The sequence below is a fragment of the Camelus bactrianus genome, chromosome X (assembly GCF_048773025.1).
Source record: "Camelus bactrianus isolate YW-2024 breed Bactrian camel chromosome X, ASM4877302v1, whole genome shotgun sequence".
Classification (NCBI taxonomy): Eukaryota; Metazoa; Chordata; class Mammalia; order Artiodactyla; family Camelidae; genus Camelus; species Camelus bactrianus.
This window is the reverse complement of record NC_133575.1, coordinates 82,035,381-82,055,437: the sequence shown is the minus strand read 5'-3', so window position 1 is coordinate 82,055,437 and position 20,057 is coordinate 82,035,381. Positions and strand designations below refer to the sequence as shown.

At 38.3% G+C, this 20,057-nt stretch overlaps 1 protein-coding gene and 1 non-coding gene across 6 annotated transcripts in view; one reads left to right on the top strand and one right to left on the bottom strand.

The window, feature by feature from the left end:
* CHRDL1 (chordin like 1) overlaps positions 1-20,057 on the bottom strand; it is a 123,361-nt gene that overhangs the window by 82,559 nt on the left and 20,745 nt on the right. For all 5 annotated transcript variants that reach the window (XM_074358881.1, XM_074358879.1, XM_074358880.1 and 2 more), the window contains exons 3-4: positions 17,064-17,176; positions 14,384-14,477 (exon numbers count right to left, since the gene is read on the bottom strand). In XM_074358881.1, coding sequence (XP_074214982.1) covers positions 14,384-14,477; positions 17,064-17,176 — 207 coding nt within the window. The remainder of the gene's footprint in view (positions 1-14,383; positions 14,478-17,063; positions 17,177-20,057) is intronic.
* Positions 5,932-6,068, top strand: LOC123619344 (small nucleolar RNA SNORA2/SNORA34 family). Its single transcript, XR_006727919.1, has one exon. It is a non-coding gene; the product is annotated as a small nucleolar RNA SNORA2/SNORA34 family (small nucleolar RNA).

The following is a 20,057-nucleotide window of genomic DNA, read 5'->3' as shown; positions in this document are numbered from 1 at the left end:
GATCTATGGGAACAAGTACTGAAACGTCAGAGCTTCAGGCTTTGCCCCATTCTCTCTCAGTGATTCCAATTTGGGGACCCTGGATTTAAGTTCTTACTTTCCCCTGTTGCACACTGCTTTACTTATATATACCTCTTTACGCTTTTCAAAGCAACTTCCTACATTAACTTGGTTTTCACTGGCAATGCAAACCTTAGGAGAAGGGAAGGAATTATCACTCTCATTTTACATGTTGAGAAAACAGGCACCAAGACACCAGTCGGCTCTGTGAAAGTCCCACAGTGAATTGAGGGGAGGGCAGGGTTAGACCCCATCTCTTTTCTGGCCCTGGGCCTTTTCCCCTGTCATGATAGTACAATACAGCCTCACCTCCGGGAGAGAATGCGCATCCACAGGACCAGAGCTCCCTCTCCTTTCCAAATGTCTCTTGATTCTGGAAGCCAAATGAGCCCTCTGGTCAGTGATATAGACCTGAAGCCAGGTGGCTTCATCTAGATGCCAACATCCTGGTGCACTCTGCAGCTTGAAGGTCAAAGCCACAAATGCCCCCATATGCCTTCTGACTAGTTCCAAGGGCATACTTGGAGGACAGAGAGCACACCCTTCTCCAGGCTTTGGCATTGCTCTGCTTTGCGCAAAAAACAAACACACAAAAGCCAGACCAAACCAAACCAAATGCCAAGAAGACCAAAATAATATAAACAATTAAAGAAAAAATGTAGCCCCCAAACAGCCATATGCACATACACAGTCTTATGCTTAATTGTACTATTTAAATGTCTTCTGGTTACCTTTTGCCTCCAATCATAACCACCCAAAACAAATGAAAATGTAATGTCATTTAAAAATATGTTATGCTGGGAAATATAACTGACACATCTAAAACATAAATGTGTAGCTAAATTGATGTTTATAAGGCAAACACCCCTGTAACTACTATGCGGGACAAGAAAGACAGTATTAAAGACAAATATCTCACTTCTCTGTGGAATCTTAAAAAAATGAGACAAATGAACTTATTTACAAAACAGAATCAGGCTCACAGACATAGAAAACAAACTTACAGTTACCAAAGGGGAAGGGAGGCAAGGGATAAATTAGGAGTTTAGGATTAACAGATACAAACTCTATATATAAAATATATAAATAACATAGTCCTACTGTATAGCACAGGGAACTATATTAAATAGCTTATAGTAAACCTGTAATGAAAAAGAATATGTGTGTATACATATATATATACATATGACTGAATCACTATGCTGCACACAAACTAACACAACCTTGTAAATAAACTATATACTTCAATAAGAAAGAAAGAAAGAAAGAAAGAAAAGAAAGAAAGAAAGAAAGAAAAGAAAGAAAGAAAGAAAGAAAGAAAGAAAGAAAGAAAGAAAGAAAAGGAGAAAAGAAAAGAAAAGAAAAGAAAAGAAAAGAAAAGAAAAGAAAAGAAAAGAAAAGAAAAGAAAAGCCAGCATTGCCAACACCCCAGAAGGCTCTGCACCAGAAATAACTACGATCCTGACTTTTGGGACAATCGCTGCCTTGCTTTTCGTTATTGTTTTATCACATTTATGCACCTCCCTCAACAATATAGTTGAGTTTTGCCTGTCTTGAACCTCCTATTAATTGAATCACATTATATATGCATTTGTCCATGTGTGTTTTGCTTTTACTCAATGTTAAGCTTGAGTTATAATATATTGACTTTCAAAAAACTTCTGCTCCCCTTATTTGTGCCTTGAAGTCCTTCCCTGTACCTAGCTTTTTTAAAGGTGAAGGTCATTTCAACCCGCTCCCCATTGGAGATGGAAGGAGAAAGTTGATGAGCATCTTCTAAGACCCACTTAACTTTCTGATGTTTGTTGAAGTCCCTTCAGTCCTTCTTTTCACCGGGCTCACTAATTACACTTTTCCTTCAACATTGCCTCATAGGTTTGATACTCTAATCCTTTAACCATCTTTCTAATAAAATCATACTGAATAGTGCCAGACATGACTGCCCTCAGAAAGCAATCCCAGAGGAGGCCCTTTTGGAAATGTACTTCTCCAGATAAAGGGAAACAGGGATACAGTTCTACCCGTTTGGATTTCTCCAAAAGAGAACAAAACTTGCTGGTTATCAGCTCCTAATGATGCTTTCTGAAGTTCCCTTGGAAATATTAATAATGACTATGTCTGTCTTTCAAACCCCAGAATTTCAAACAATCATTCCTGTGAGTTACTGCTTGTCAGGCCTGTCATTGTCAAAGACAATGTGGCCTCTGGGGTCTTCCTCATCCTATGAAAACTATTCTCAGAGAACCAAGATTTGCTAGATTCTTCTGAGACCCCTTGGTTATCTCCTGATTTTGCTTTCTCAACACTACCACCAGCCTCTTCTCAAATTTCTTTTCCATCCTCTTCCCCATTTAAAAAAGAGACATGCTCCAACACGGATGAACCTTGAAGACATTCTGCTAAGTGAAATAAGCCCCTCACAAAAGGACAAATACTGGATGATTACACTTATATGAGGTACCCAGAGGAGTCAAATTGACAGAGAAAGTAGAATGATGGTGGTCAGGAGCTGGGGGAGGGGAAATGGGGAGTTGTTTAATGGGGATGGAGTTTCAGCTTGGGAAGATGAAAAAATTCCCGAGATGGATGGTGGTGATGGTTGCACAACAGTGTAAATGTACTTAATGCCACAGAAGTGTACACTGGAAAGTGATTAAAATGGGGGAATTTTGTCATGCATATTTTACTACAACAAAATTTTTTTAAAATAAAAAATAGAGATAAGAAAGAAGGAAAAGAGGGAGGAAGGGAAACAGAAACAAAAGGACATTTAAATATTACAATCAAGCATAAGATTGTGTATGTGCATATGGCTGCCCCTTGTTCTCAACCCCCATTTCTCTCCTATTAAAATAATAAAGGATTACAGAGCTTATAAAAGGTAGGGTGGTGAGTGTGGACTCTGATCCCTGAGGGCATGATCTTGTGAAGATTGAAGAAATCAAAGTTGCACAATTTTGCTAAAGAAAAGAAAACAGAGCTTGCAGGGACACTTACTTTATCTCTGTTTTAAAAGTAACCTCTACTCCCAAGTTTGAAGTCTTTCCTCTCTTCCCCAATTAAAAAAAAAATCAACCAACCTTCTTCCTCCCTCTCCTGTAGACAACTTTGATTTATCTTTTTCTTTAAAGATACAGTATATATACTTCATAGTCTCTCTCCAATTCAGGGAGTACAACCCTAAAAAAAAAACCTGTTTCAGCAGCCACACGTCTATTGCTGAACCATTTCCCACTCTCTGGGTCTTATCGTATATATGGCAAAGGCAAGAGACAACACATCAAGATATTTCTAAAACAGACTACTTTGATCGCCAAGGAAATGGAGTCCTATGAGGAGATGGATTTTGGAACAGATTTCAATAACTGACACCCGCAGTCTGCCAGTTTCCAAAATCACTTCTAGGGAATAGCTGACAGTGTAAAAATCTAAATACAAAAATCAGACAAAAATCATTCTAATAAAGACTGCTATTTATCTTAGTGGCTGCAAATAATCTGGTAAACCTTTTGGGTTATAGTTATTTTGCATCCAAAACCCTGAAGTGAAACCCTTTGGCTCCATGCAACAGATAGCAAGGATATCTGGTTACTGCTGGAACATATTGGTTTTAAATTAACAACACCAAAGTGAAAAACTTGAGAGCTGGCAACCCATCCTAGAAGCCACTGTGTCTTCTGCCATGAAAAAGGACTTATCCTTGACCATTGCAGAGAGGCATGGTCTCTGCAGGACTATAGGGAAGGTAAAGCCTGATTCCCTAAGCTCCTCCTTCAACCCTTCCTCCACCCCTCACCGGCCCTGACCCTGCAAACTCTTCCAAGAACCCAGGTTAGTGGCCTCAGGATCTCCCACCACATACCCACCCCCACTCACTACCATCAAATCCTGCTTTCTAGATCCTGCATGCTGGTTAAATTAAAAACGATTAATAAGAGTTTATCACTTCCAAAGATGGATGAATTTATCAGGAATCAAAGTCTGAATTCAAAAGATAAAGCTATAATAATAACAGCATTTCAGCTATCAGGCAACTTGGCAGGGAAGTAGGGAAGGAGTGGGGGAGGCTGACACAACGCTGGCTGGACAGTCTCAGAATCACAGGTCTGGGAAATCAAGGTACTAATCTCCTGTTCTGCTTATTCAGAAAGCAGGCCCTGGATGGATCAGACCCGCAACCAGGAAGAAAACTCACTAAAAGACATTTTACTAATCCTTTCCTTAAAATACCCTGGATGTGACTCTTATTTCAAATTAAGTTGAAAACAGACTAAGCTGAAAACACTGATTTTATTTCAAACTATGTTGATTGCTTTTCCCTTTGAGAGTTTCATTTGTTTATCAGCAGAAATTCCTGGGCTAATTCCGAGAAATGCCATTCATTTCTCGCCAACAACAAGTCATGGACAATGGGTGGGGTAGAGGGGTGAGCTCCCCACGGAGGGTCTTTCTTTCTGGACAGGACAGCCAGGGGCTCTGACTGTGGAAGATGGCAGAAGACAAAGGCTTTGGGTGGGAGTGCTGGGAAAGCAGGGAGGCCAGCCAGAGGGAACAGTGAGTCCATGTTATTGCAGGGTTGGTCCTGGAGAAGTGTCACACAGGAAAAGTAAGTTTCCGGGGTGCCTATGCTCCCCATTATCAGAGAAACAATGTTGTCAAGTTGCCCCCGGCTCTCTGCAAATGCACAGGGCTCTCTACGCCAAGATCTTGGCCTGGACTGCTCTCTGCAGGCAGTGCTCTCCGCCTCCTTTATCAAGATCTCCCCCGGGCCCTATTACCATAGTGCACTCCCCAGTCCAGCTGCATCGGAATTAATTGAGGTGCTTGTTTAAAATGCAGAATACCCACTGCAGCCAACTGTATCTGAATTTTTAGTGTAGGGCCTGAGAGTCTGCATTTTATCAAATCCCCTTAAGCACACTAAAGTTTGAATAACATTAATTTGGGGGTCTTGTTCTAAAATGGCCTGCTACCCTAATGGCCTTCCCCAAACTAAGATACCTATTTTCCAATAGCTTATTGCTATAATATAAATAACTTCTAGAAATTGAATGGCATAATCCAAGATTTCCTAGAACATATACTAAACACTAATGCTGCAAAGTGCTCTACAAGAAACAGGTTCCATGGCTGAATAAGTTTGGAAAATACTGCATCCTATACACTCGCTTATAGATTCATAATGCATATTAATATATTAAAGGCTCTGAGAAGTTCTGCAGTAAAAGAAACCTGTTTATCTCTAGTCCAGAAACTCTCAAGTTTATTGGACCATATAAATGTTTTCTCTAGTTAACCCTATATTTTAATTTTAATCCCATAAAATTGTGTTTTTATGCATGTAACAAACTTAGGGAAACAATGTCTTAACCCAGAAGAGTGATTGTAATGGTGGAGGTTTCTTAAATACAGAAAGCACATGGAAGATTTATTTGGGACAAATGGAGCTTTTCGGTATCCCTCAAGGATATGCCACCTTCTTCACCTTTGTGTGGGGCCAGGTTTGATTAATGCCCATTGAAAGAAACAGAAGAGTTCTGTTCTACCATGACAGAAAGTCACAGTGTTCTAAAAGTCTTGTTCTTATATGGCATAAGGGCTTCTAGAATACTAAGAGGAAATCACATTCTTTTTAAAAAGCAGCTAAATCCCCAGGGTTTACCAGAGACAAAGATCACCTCACCTGGCAGAAGGCAAGTTGGATGTCACTTTCCTGAAGAAGTTTTAGCCCTTTATACCCTGCACAGTGTTCAAGGACCAAGTGTATGAGGAAAACAATGGAAATATAGCATGGAAGACAGTGAAAGCGGTCTGAGAGGTAAGAAGGCAGTCAGTAGAGATATGAACAGTGATCAACATACTGATCAATATTTGGTCCTGAATCAAGGCCAGCAGTCTGCTGAAGCTGTTGGTTTCAAGCAGGAGCCTAGAGAAGTGTCTTTCTATGGTCTGATGGCCATTTAAGAACTTTGGAAATGTAACGGTCAATTCATTAGAAAGAAACATCTGAGTCATTGGTGATAGATGTGGGCTAATATTTGTTTGTAGTTGATTAACAGTGGGATTCCAAAATTTAGAGATCCCTGATTTAACTTGTTCATTAGAATTATAATACTGTTAAACCCAATTATTACAAAAAAATTTGCTGTGGGTTTTCCACAAAGACAGTAGGATGATTCTGAACTGTGAGCTTCCTTTGAATATTATCCTTTTGTATGATCAGGGTCCTGATTTGTGTATTTTAGACCTCATTCAAATTGGAAACTTACAGTTACTCTTGTGCTGTAAAACTTTTCAAGTTGTTTATTGGATTGTGAAAGTGTTTCTGTATTATGGACATCGAGAAAGCTACTTTCACAGTAAAGCATTTGTTAAATATTTAAAAAAGAGAAAAAAAGAAAAAGAAAATAGAAAAAAATAAAGACTTTCCTTACTAACATTAAAAAAAAAACATACTGATCAATAGTGAACATCTCTATGGTGACCTGTCAACAATCAGTATAAGAAAACTAACAATGATAACAATGATAATTAAGTAAAACCTCTGTTATCTAGAGACCAGCATTCCAGAATCCTCACGCTTTTGGATAGCTCTGGACTTAGAGTTTTTTGGGGTTTTTTTTTTTTTTGCTTGTTTGTTTTTTGCTTTTGTTTTGTTTTTTCTATATACTAATCTTTTCCAGGGAAAGAAACAGCCCTTGTAAACTACGGCTTTCGTAGTTCCCTTAGTGGAGGAAAAGAATATGCTAACTACTGTTACTATTTAAAAGGAATTGATCTTTTTCAATAAGATCCAAGAGGCAAGTGAATACAGAATTCAGAAAACAACAAAAGGAGAAACGCAGAGAGCAATGGAGAGCTGACATGGATGATAGCAACAGCAGCAAGCCTGAGGATGGCAGCAGATACTCAAAGAGATAAAGCGAAAAGTGAGATGGCTTTAATATTTCAAAGAAATTCCTCAATAAGTTAAACATAGAATTACCATGTGATTCAGAAATTCCACTCCTAGGTATATACCCCAAATAATCAAAAATATATGCCACACAGAAACTTTTATTTGAATGTTCATAGCACTATTCACAATAGCCAAAAGGTAGAAACAACTCAAATGTCCATCAACTGATGAATGGATAATCAGAATGTGGTATATCCATACAATGAAATATTATTCAATCATTACAAGGAATCAGGTACTGAAATGTGCTACAAAGTGGATAAATCTTAAAAAAATAATTCCAAGTGAAAGAAGCCAGATGCAAAAGGCCACATATTGTATGGTTTCATTTACATGAAATGTCTAGAATAGGAAAATCCATGGAAACAGAAAGCAAATTAGTGGTTGTCAGGGGCTGGTGGGAGGTGGGAGGGGTAATAGGAAGTGACTGTTTAATGGGCACAGGGTTTCCTTTTAGGGTGGTAAAAAATTTCAGGAACTAGGTTAGTGGTGATGATTACACAACATGGTGAATGTTCTTAATGCCACTGAATTGTACACTTTAAAATTATAAATTTTGTGTTATGTGTACTTTACCACAATGAAAAATAAATAAATCTCCCCCTTGAACTTTTGCCCTTAAAAAACTGGAGGGAGCAAAAAAGGCCTGTCTATTTGATTACTGTAATACTGTAAGTCACAGACACAGACATAGTCCTAGAATTAGGTCCCCTTTTTAAAATGTACGAGAGCACAATGTGCAGGTAGGTCAGGATTACAGACCAAAAAACAGAGTCAAAGTGGTTGGGTGACTTACAACCCTAATGCTAAACTGTCCAAGGCCAAGTGCTTTATATCTACCTCATCTTATGCAGTCTGTTTCTGCATAGTATAGATTTGTGTAATCCAAACTTGTTCATATGTGAGTGGCAGATAAGAGCATGATGTTGGTATAAAATAGAAATTTCATTGGTTCATACATGATTTTTCCCACAAATTAATATTTTGCACCATCAAGTGACAGCAGCTAAATACTAAGTATACTAACACAACTGAAATAGTGTACTTGGAAACAACCCTTCCTTATACCCCCTTCCTTCAACCTAATGTCACCATTTCAAAGAATGAAGTCTATACTTACTGTAATCTTTGATTTAATAGAAATCTAAGATGACTTTTCAAACCATGCTAGTATCTTATTAGTATAGCTGTTTTGTTAGTACTTTGGTTACAAAGTTGCATAACTTTAGAGTTGCTTTTTCTAATCCTGTTTTTTTCCTTAAGCCCTGTTATTTTTCAGTGTACAATTTCGCAAAATGGGAGGATTTTCAGAAATGCACATATTGCATTATAGCAGAAATGCCTGTATTTGCTAGCCAGCTTACTACCCAACTCCTGTTGAGAGAGAAAGAGCAGAGGGCTTCCAGCATCTCTTAATGTGAACACACAGGCTACAGTGCATCAATGGAAAGGCTGTTTCCCTAACCTACCTGGAATTTAGAAGACTGGGGTGAGGAATGCCACTCTTGGCAAAACTACAATGTCACTCTCCCTATTAAAACCATATCATAGAACTAAACTTTTTCACACCTAGCTGAAAGGAAACACAGGATTAGGTCTCTGGTAACAGATCAAATAGGATATTTTGGCAAATTTATAACACCTCTTTAATGACTTGGGAATGCTGGAATATCTCTAAGGGAACCCAAATTTATAAAGTTTATAAGATAGCAACATGTAAATATTTTTAAACCTAATTCAAAAAACTGGGGACAATATCGTTATTAAAAGTAAAACAATAAATAAAACCCAACAGACAGCCTAAATAGTAGGCATGAAAGGAATAGAGGAAGAATTCATTCTGAATAGCGAATTCTTCATGGAACGGCCATTTAAGAAAACTGCCAGATAATATCATGATTTAGGCTCCTGGTCACTATAAAAGTCTTCTTTTTGTTTGTTTGTTTGTTTTTAATTTTTTTTTCATTTTTTTAGGGGGGAGGTAATTAGGTTTCTTATTTATTTATTTACTTTTTCAGAGAGGGTACTGGGGATTGAACCCAGGACCTTGTGTATGCTAACCACTTGTGCTACTCCCTTCCCCCTAAAAGTCTTCTTTTTGGTGGTAAAATTATACATAAAGAACAAAAGGAAACAAGTCATATTCTTTCTATCCCCCTCCCTCCTTTACCACTCTACTCCACCAAAAGAGAAGATACGGAATTTACAAATCTCTCAGCAGGAACAACAAAGAGTCCTGCTTAGAGACTAGGATGAATTTAATGAACTTTCTGACTTCTATGCAGTCTTTACTTTTTCATTAAGAATGTTCTAGCCTCCGTGTATCACCAGCCTCTCTGGGCCCAGCAGAGCCCTGCAGTATGTGACCAAGACTTGACCTCTGCCATGAAGACTTGGGGAAGTGATGGAGAAAAAAATTTCACTTGTTATTCATGGGAATCAGTATCAATTTCTCTCTGGTAATTCTGGAAAAGCAGTCTGCACACTCTGATTCCCACGGTTCAGCAGGAACTACAGAAGACAACCTCAAATGCAAGTGACAACCTTGGAAATTTCAGGGGGTAGGGAGTTTAGAAAGCAAGAGCCATGGGGCACACAGAAACACATAGGAGGTAAAGTCTCTGTCCCCTCCAGTGGAAGATGAGCTCTAGGCATGGCAGGTAGGAGCTTCCCACCAGTCCATCACTATCCAATAAACACTCCCTGAAGTTGATTCTGCTATAGGATAGCATGTAAAACCAAAACCTTGGATATATGGCTTCCTTGTTTGTTTTCTCTTTTTAATATAGAACTTGTCCATCATCTTGGGTCTTTAAATATTCTATTTCTAAGTGAAGACATTTTCATTACAGTGCCTTCCATTGGGTTAAGACAGAAAACCAGAGCCCCTTCCTTTGGCCAAACATTCCTGTGGCCCTGAAGGCATGATTTTCCTCATGCCTAATAATCACTGGGATGGAAGGAATACAGAGGAGTCATCACATCCACTGCCCTGTCTCAAAGCAAAACTGCCAACTCTATCTCAGATGGGTGGGTACCTTTTTATTTCCAGAAATATTCAGTAAAGAGACTATAATTCTCCTTAGTCATTTATTCTAGGATTTAACCACCACTGTGTCCCAAAGGTCTTTCTTTTATCAAACTCCATTCTTCTCTGCTATGGTTTAAACATGTTTATTCTTGTTTTATCTTCAACAAAAAGAAAGAATAGCTGGTTTGCATTCCAGTTCAATATGGCAGAGACAGCACATGAGAAAACTCCCTGTTATTTTCCAAACAAAGAAGAGTAAGATGTGAAATATAAAACTACAGATAAATAAATAAATAACCAGGCTTTAAAACTGCAAAATCATTCTCAGAAACAAAAGGAAACTCTCTATGAAATAAAACACAGAGGAAAGTACACAAATAAATGGGGGGACAAAGACATATGGTCCATTGGCAACTGAGACTGGATATAGACAGCTGGGGCCAGACAGCTGAGCAAGAACTATGGCCTCTAAGTGGCTTTCTGTATAAAGCTGGGGAGTAGGGTCACACTTCTCACATGTCAATAGGGGTTGACACAGCTCTGCCCACCCAAGGTTGTTTCCTCAAATGGTTTGATTGCCCAAGGTAGGCAGCTATAGCTGAGTTCCCAATCCAAGATCATTATCAGGTGCTAGCACTGCACAAGAAAATAGAGGTAAAAATAAACCATCTAAGCATGAGGGAGCCCAAGGTGGGACACCAATATATGATCTGGTTTAGAGCTAAGTGAACTACAAGGCCCGAAATAATGCTAGCACAAGAAAGGAAAGGCTAATGCAAGAGAAAACCCCCACAGCTGATGAGATCTTAAACAACAATTTTAGAAAACAAGGGGGAATCCAGAACTAAGAAAAGCTATTAAGAAACCCACCAAAAGTGAGAATTCACACCTGAAAAACATATGGATATTTGAGCAATCAGAAATGGACTTTAAATATTTAAATACCTTAAAGAAATAAGTAAGAGAATAAGACCCCAAGAAACAATAACAGGGGTTTATAAAGTAGCAACATGTAAATATTTTTAAACCTAATTTAAAAAATTGGGGAAAACATAGTTATTAAAAATAAAACAATAAATAAAACCTAACAGAGAGCCTAAATAGTAGGCATGAAAGAGATGGAGAAAGAATTCATGAATTGGAGGACAGAGCTGAAGTAATGTATTATTACAAGGAATATACCAATATATCATCATGGGGGAAAAAATAGAGGAGACATTAAGAGACACAGAATGTCAATTAAATGAGCTGCAACAACATACACCAAAGACGAGGTTAAGAATTAGAAAAAAGAAGAAGGGGTAATTTTCACAAAAATAATGACTTAAAATTGAAGAGAAATTTGAGTCCTTTGGCCAAAAAGAAGTCATGTGCTGAGTAGGCTAAATAAAAATGAATCACACATCTACATGCCTCACTGTGTGTATCAAAGAAAAAGAGAAAATCTTAAAAGCTAGAAGAAGGAGAAAACAGATTACCTACAAAAGAACTATAATCAAAGAGGAGACTTCTTATCCACAAAGGACATCAAGAAACCATTTATTAATATCTTCTAAGTGCTGAAGGAAAATAAATGTGCACCTATAGTTTTATACCCAGCCAAATTATCACTCAAGAATGAGGGCAAAATAAACACATTTTCTGCATATAAGGATGAAGGAACTTTAGTACCACTGAACTGTTAGTTCTGTTTAGTATCACAGAAAGAATTGTTAAAGGTTACAATTAACATGAAAAATGCAAACAACAAATGCTAGAGATGGAGTGGAGAAAAGGTAACCCGCCTACACTGTTAGTGGGAATGTAGTTTGGTGCAGCCATTATAGAAAACAGTATGACAGTTCCTCAAAAACTAAAAATAGACTTACTATATGATCCAGGAATCCCACTTCTGGGCATATATCCAGAGGGAACCTTAATCCAAAAAGACACCTGCACCCCAGTGTTCATAGCAGCACTATTTACAATAGCTAAGACACGTAAACAACCTAGATGTCCATTAACAGATGACTGGATAAAGAAGCTGTGGTATACAATGGAATACTACCCAGCCATAAAAATAATAAAATAATGCCATTTGCAGCAACATGGATGGCCCTGGAGAATGTCATTCTAAGTGAAGCCAGAAGGAGAAAGAAAAATACCATATGATATCACTCATACGTGGAATCTAAAAAAAAAAAAAGACAAATGAACTTATAATATAAAACAAACAGACTCACAGACATAGAAAACAAACTTATGGTTACCAGGGGGAAAGGGGATGGTAAGGGATAAATTGGGAGTTTGAGATTTGCAGATACTGACTGGTACATATAAAATAGATAAACAAGTTTATACTGTATCGCACAGGGAACTATATTCGATAACTTGTAGTAGCTCACGGTGAAAAATAATATGAAAATGAATATATGTATGTTCACATATGACTGAAGCATTGTGCTGTACACCAGAAATTGACACAACATTGTAAACTGACTATACTTCAATTAGAAAAAAAAAGAAAAAGAAAAATGAACTCACAAGGAAGTGATCCACAAGAACAAAGGGGCAAAGGAAATAAACCGCTTGTTTCTATACTCCACAAAATGGACTTTTTAAGTCTTAAAAGATAATGGTGTTTATTTCTTTCCATTTTCTCTTTTCTGGGATTTATGACCTCAATTCTTTGATACTTTCTTTTTCTCTCAAAAGAACTGCCAGCTTATACTTTTCCTTCTTCTTAGTACTTGCTTCCTGTTAGGCAGCTGCCCCAACCTCATTCACAGGGAAGAACAATCTCTACACAGCAGTTTAGATAAACTCCTATGACATTAGACCACTTTTAGAGACTTCTGGGGGGAAAAGCTTTTATAAAGTATTTGACAGGTAACGTAGTAGATTTCTTTTTAAAGTCCCATACTAAGCCCTTGTAATCCAGTTTAAATAGAAGCAAATAAACACATACAACAACTGTAAACCTCATTTAGGGATTTACTCCAAAATCAACTTTTAGGCTGATCATATGCCAATCAGTCTCTCATATCTTGAAGCATATACTATTGTCACCAATACTCAGAATGATAAGCCTGTTACATGGCATGACCCTTTGCCATCTGGGAAAGAATCCCAGATGTCCATCAGAGTGTATTTACCAATGTAGGATAGTATACATTATAAAGGTGGTGACAGAAAGGGTTTGGGGGTTTTTTCTCCATTAAACAAAATCTCCATTCCTGTAACATTTCAGTTAACTACGTGTTTACTGAACCTCATTCTTAGCCCCATTCCTACCATTTTTGCCCTGATACTTTTGCTTTCTCTATTTAAGTTCCTCACTACTTAAAAAAAGCACCATTTTTGCTATAGACCGGTGGTTCTTCATATTTTTAGGGTCATGTACACTCCATTAGGAATACCAATAAAGCTATGGGTCATCTCTAAAGGAACTTAGACATATACATAGCTACACCAAAAGCTGCAAACAATTTTAAAGGGTTCACTAGCCCCCTAAAGCCCACCCACAGACCCCAACTCAAGAACCTCTGTCCTTGAGGCAATCAGAACCGACTTACAGGACTACAAAGTTTCTACTGCCCAGATGCCAAGATTGTCACTTAGCCTTTCCTAAGACTGCTGTCAGGCCCACAGGCATTCTCTGAATCATTCTGTGTTTGCACGCCTCTGGCATGGGAGCCAGGCCCCAGTCAGACATGAACAGTGTCACTGAGGGAGCCTCTGCCTCATACAAACACTGTAGCTGCAAACCATGAAGGTAGATGTCCTAACAGCCTTGTGAAAAATTCTGTCTGCCTCCCTCTTAGCATTGATCTGAACGACGTATACATAATAACTGTACAGTCTGGGGGAGGGGACCACTCAGCAGGCAGGCAGCTTTATACTGTCATAAACCTCACTGGTTCAGCTCCTTGGATTTATAAACAGCCCCTTATCACTTAGAAGCTATACTCGGGTGCAGTCCCAGCACTAACTGTGGAGGACACATGTCTCTGTGCTACAACTCCCCTGGTGTCCACTGCTCATGGCAGGAAGAAGCTGTTTATGGCAGAAAATCTCTGGGCCACAATTCCCTTCCCCGAGTTGACATTCACCTTCAAATATTAAAAGCCCAGTGAAAATCTGTTACTTGGAATTCAATAACTTGTTAGAACCTAGAATGTGCCCACCTTGAGCTATAAACAGTATTTAGGGGCCAGTGCAGGCTACCTAAAAGTATCCTATTGTGATTTCTGTCTGGAAGTTTCCTTTCCGGGGAATTAGGAAGACGGAGTGGATTGGGTGGAAGAGGGAGGAAGGAGAACCACAGCTGGGAAGAAAGAGGCAGGCTGGTTTACCTGGGCAGCGAGGGCAGCAAAGATGAGGAATATGCACGGGAGAGACGCAATGAAGGCTTGGACATCTGACTCGGCTGCAAAGCACATTCCCATTCTGAAAGAGAGGAGGCAATACCACCAACAAAAAATAACTGTCTTTCATAGGTCACTGGGATTATGCCAGTTTGGGAAACAGTCATGCGGGGACTCACCCAGACGGTGAATAATGCATTCCCAAGAAACTGAATGAAATCAGCATTTTCTTCCCTTTTCTCATCACTAGCCCCTTCCCTGGGTTTGGATGATAGCTTATTGGCATATTTTTCTAAGGCTGGGATCACTACTGCCCCAGTTTTCAAAGCCTCCCACAACTAGTGGGAGGCTTCTTCTGATTTGGCTCTGTGATGTTTCTACCATCCCCCAGCTCTGCACGTCTTCTCCAAGAGCCTAGTCTGATTTCATAATCACCTGCCCAACAGCATGGAAAAAAGGGATCATGAGTGATGGGTCCCACAAGCTGCTACCCACCCCTGGGCAAAGAGATATTACCCTAGCACATGGATCCTGAATTCCACAGAACTCTGCTTTGGTCCAGTAAGCTGAGTGCCTCCTCTCCTCATTTCCTTTCAGGTCAAAATTTTTCTGAGAACAAGTTAGAGTTTGGAATTGAGCTGATAAGCTAGTGTGACTAGGGGAGGGGGCGACTGGGTCCCTGCCTGATTTACAATTACAAGATCCCTACATTTGACTGCTTTCAACAATTCCTAGAACAAAGGAAGGCTTTGGAAATCAATTTTGCATTAACATTTTTCATCCATAATTTATCGGGAGCAAGGGTTACCTGTATCTGTCAGGCTCTAATGGGGGAAGAGGGTGATGAAAAGGATGGAGAAAGAGAAGATGCCTAGCACTTGAACCGCTGGCACTGGGATCATATTAACATTTTCACTGCCCTGCGGACAGCAAAGCCTCAGCCCCCAAGGGTTAGCTGTCCATTTTCAAAGGGTTGGGTCAAGAATCTGACACAATCATGCCATACCAGGCAGTTAATCAGTCTCTAGATGCTCTATTTAATAACTGTCTTAGCCATTTAAAGAGGCAGATGTCTTTCATCCAAATCTGAATCACCTTACCACAACCCTTTTTCTTTTCTCATGTACTTTCTAGAATAAATTTTTTGAGTGTTGCATTTGGAAACACCATAGGGCCTCCTTGCGTGTCACTCCTCAGAGCCAGGTCGTGTCCCGAGATCACCAAAGCACATCAGAAACCTGGCTGAGGTCTAAACTGATTCCTCCTCAATGCTTTATACTGATTTCTATTCTAGAATTAATAGATTAATAAAAATAATAACCATAATGATAGTGATGTTACAGCAGTTAACATTTCTTAAATATTAACTGTGGCCAAGCACTGTTTTAAGTAATTGAGATGAATTAGTGAATTTAATCCTTATCATAACCCCGTGAAATAGGTAATACCATTATACCATTAAAGAAATCTCAGCGAGGTGAGGTAACTTGTTCAATGTAACATGGTTCCTAGGTGGCAGAGCCAGGGTTAGAAACTTGGTCTGTCTTGATTCTAGAGCTCTAAAGCCTCTTAAGACCACCTAATGTTGCCTAAAGGTTCGATTTACACATACTCAAAATTCTGAAAGCCAATTTTCTGTTCAAATGGCAAAAGAATCAGGCTTGCAAGTGACTGTTCCTGCTCTACCTGGGCACTAGCGAGGAGTTGCAGTTCTTCCACGAGGTCTCAAGTGAGAGGCTAGTCCTGAAAATTCTTTCTCTATATTCAGAATTCTCAATTCTCAAGATCTAGTACAAGGCCTCCCTTCCCAATTGGCCTAGGGCACTGGTTCTACACAAGGGGCCATTCTGCTCCCCAGGTAACTTTGGCCACGTCTGGAGACATTTCTGGTTGTCACACTGGGGTTAGTGCTCCTGGGGTCTAGGGGCTAGAGGACAGGGGTGCTGCTAAACAGCTTACAATGCACAGGACAGCTTCTCACAAGAAATTATCTGTCCCCAAATGCCAATAGTGCAGAGGTTGAGAAACCCTGGCCTAGTCCTTGACAGTAGAAGCTATTCAGAAAGATGGGCCATAGTTGTGGTCCTGGGTCAAGGCCATGGAAAGAAGATGGGACTACCTGTTTTGTCTATTGCAAAGATGGCATTTAAGCTGTTCAAATGCCTCTTTGCGTGACTGGACAAGAGCCAAAGTCAAGCCAAGAGAACTCTAATCCTCACCAGAAACAGGCCAAGTTTTCACAACCTCAATCCTAATTATAGTTATTGGCTGAAACAACATAAAGTACGCTCTTCCAATGAACCAATTTACGAACTGTCCTAATCTCTTTTTAAAGGCCAGTCTTGCACCAGTATTCAAAAATGATTTTTTCTTACAATCCAGGCATTATATTGAGCTTTTTCTTCCACTCCACTTTTTCCATGTCCTATTTCATTTGGCCAAGAGACATCAGTATCTGTCTATAGCAAAAAACGAGATCACATGAAAATAAAGCCAAAAAGCTATCAAAAAAAAAAAAAGGACAGGAGATGTGTATTTTTCCTTATAATCTGCTTCTCAACTTCTCTTAGGCTTTTATCACTCATGCTCCCTGGCCATCTAGGCACTTGAAAGCATCTCTATGTGCTGAGGAGCAAAGTGGGAAATCACATGCCATGAGCGATTGTACCTCTGAGCAGATGCAGTTCACACAGTAAACCAACCCATAAGGTTCCAGGTAAGGATGCCATCTCTCACCCACTCTGTACTTCTTGTCTTGGAACACACAATATGTCTCTGAATCTGTGAGGAAGAAGATGGAGAATATGCTGGTTAGAAAATATGGACCAAGTCACAAAATCCACAGGTAGTCACAAGTTCCATGCATTTTCATGTACATCAAGAGAAGTGACATAGGAAATTTTTATAGACCCCTACTACAGGCTCAGTGTTTTACATGCTTCCCTTATTTGATGCTACAATGATCCACTATTAGTCTCATTTCACAGATGAGGGAAATCAAGAGTCATATAACTAGTTAGTAGCTGACATGAAACTCAAACCCAGGTTTGCCTGAGAGTGAAGCCAAAATCTTGACTACTACTCTGTGGTAAGGGTAAGATAAGAGAGCACACTGTGTGTCCTTTTAGGAAAAGGTTGTGCTCCCTTGCTTTGGAAATACAAGCTAATGTCCGAAATGCTGATTTATCACAACACTCTCAGAGCTGCCTGGTGGTGGTATAGGAGTGATGGACTAAACACAAATTGGGTTAGGTCTCTACAAATGGCTTTGCTAATGGATGCTAATATCATTTAATCATTAAACAAATATTTGGGCACTTGCTCTTTGTTAGGCCCTATGTTAAGTGCTGGGGATAAAATGGTGAGCAAAAACACACATAGCTCCTCTTTGTTCTCATTCAACTTACAGACTTCTTATGCAGAAAACCCCCAATTAACTAAAAGTAATATCTCCTTTCCCTTTGCTGGAATAAAGATTTTGATAGCCACAGCTTATCTTGTACCACAGTTACTTGAGCACATACTGTGTTACTTGTCTTCTTTTACGTGTCTTATTTCTCCATCAGGGTAAAAGGTTCTCAAACATAGGCAACATTCATTCTTTACTGTCTCTCACTACACTTTGTGGCCACTAATGTAAGTAATTGACAAATAACAAGTAAGTAAATTTCCAAATCATATGATTTGTCTTCCAATCCCATCCTCTTCTAGCTCCTGCTTCCCATCCTCCTTCCCATCACACAAAGTCAAAATAAACCAAGACTCCTCTTGTTGCAAACACATTAATTTCCCCCCAACACACACACTCCCTTGTAGACATTCCCCTGATGACCAAAATTGAAATAATAAAGACAAACAAGCAAGAAACAGGGAGAAGATATTTCCAACAAATAAAGTATTGGTATAAATACAGCATTAGTATCTGGAACATTTTTTAATCATTCAAACCAATAAGTAAATGACCAACAAACCCAATAGAAAAATGATCTAAGGACATGAATAGCAATTTAGAGAAGAAATGAGAGCAGGCAATAAACAGGAAAAGATTCAACCTTATTAGTAATCAGAGATTCAAATTACAACTACACTGAGATAAATGCTTCAAGTTACTTACTGCTTCAAAGACCCTCTGTGATTCTTTCCAACTTCCCACAAGATAAATTCCAATCTACTTTTCAAACCTTTATTTCTAACTTCTTCAGGATGATGAACTAGGAATCAGAAACTCTGGGTCTGAATCCTAACAACCTCTAGTTGTGTGGTATTGAGCAAGTCATTTAACTCTATCAATCTCAATTTTCAACACCAATGAAATACGGATTATATCTTTCTCAAGCAAATGTTAGAAGATTAGATAAATCTCCTGTAAATTATAAAGTGCTACAAAATGTACAATGTTGTTTTATATTAATTGATTATTTTCTAATTACAAAGGTAATGCATGCTCAGTGTAGAAAATTGGAGAATACAGAAAAAGAACAAAATAAAAACATAAAAGTATATAGAAAAAAGAAACATTCCATACACAGAACTCCAGCATAAGACAGAACCACTTTTAATATGCTAGTAATTTATACATAGCCTGTGGATTGAAGGAAAAAATCAAAAGAGAAATTAGAAAGTATTTTGTACTAAAAGAAAATGAAGGGTGGAGGGTGGGAAGGGATAGACTGGGATTTCAAAACTGTAGAATAGACTACACTGTATAGCACAAGGAAATATACACAAAATGTTATGATAACTCACAGAGAAAAAAATGTGACAATGAGTGTGTATATGTCCATGAATAACTGAAAAATTGTGCTGAACACTGGAATTTGACACAACATTGTAAAATGATTATAAATCAATAAAAATGTTAAAAAAAAGATGAAGTTAGATATTAAAGAGATTTGCAAAAATGTAAAACATAACAATCTTATCACTAATTTTTTTTTGTTTTGGAAAAATACATTTTTTCTGTCACCAAAATATGTTATTTATGTTAATATATAGTGGCTTATTGTTCTTATTTTAAAATGGATTAATAAATACTTTTAATTTCTCAAAAAAAAAAGAAAATGAAAACACAGCATATCAGAATTGGTGGGATTCAGCTAAAGAAGTGCTTAGAGGGAAATTTATATCACTAAGTACCTATATTAGAAAAGGGGAACAGTCTCAAATCAATGCCTTAAGAAACTAGAAAAAGTAGAACAAAATAAACCAAAAGAAAATAGAAGGAATGAATAATAAAAAGCAGAAGTCAATGAAATTGAAGACAGAAGATCAATAGGAAAAAAAAACCAATGAGACCAAAACCTGGTTCTTTAAGACTATTAATAAAATTGATAAAATTCTAGTAAGACTAACAATTACATAAAAAAATGGAATATGCAAATTACTAATGAAGGGACAAAAGAGAAAACTTCATTATAGATCCTATAGATATTAAAAGGATTAAAAGGAGATTTTATGAATATCTTTTACACCAGTTAACTTAACATCTTAGATGAAAGGGATGAATTATTTGAAAGATATAATTACCAAAGCTTACTCAAGGAGAACTAGATAACCTGAATAGTCCTACATCTTCTAAAGAAAGGCAAAGGAAGTAGAATAGCCAAAACTATTTTGAAAAAGACAGATGTTGGAGGACACACACTATGTGATTTCAAGGCAA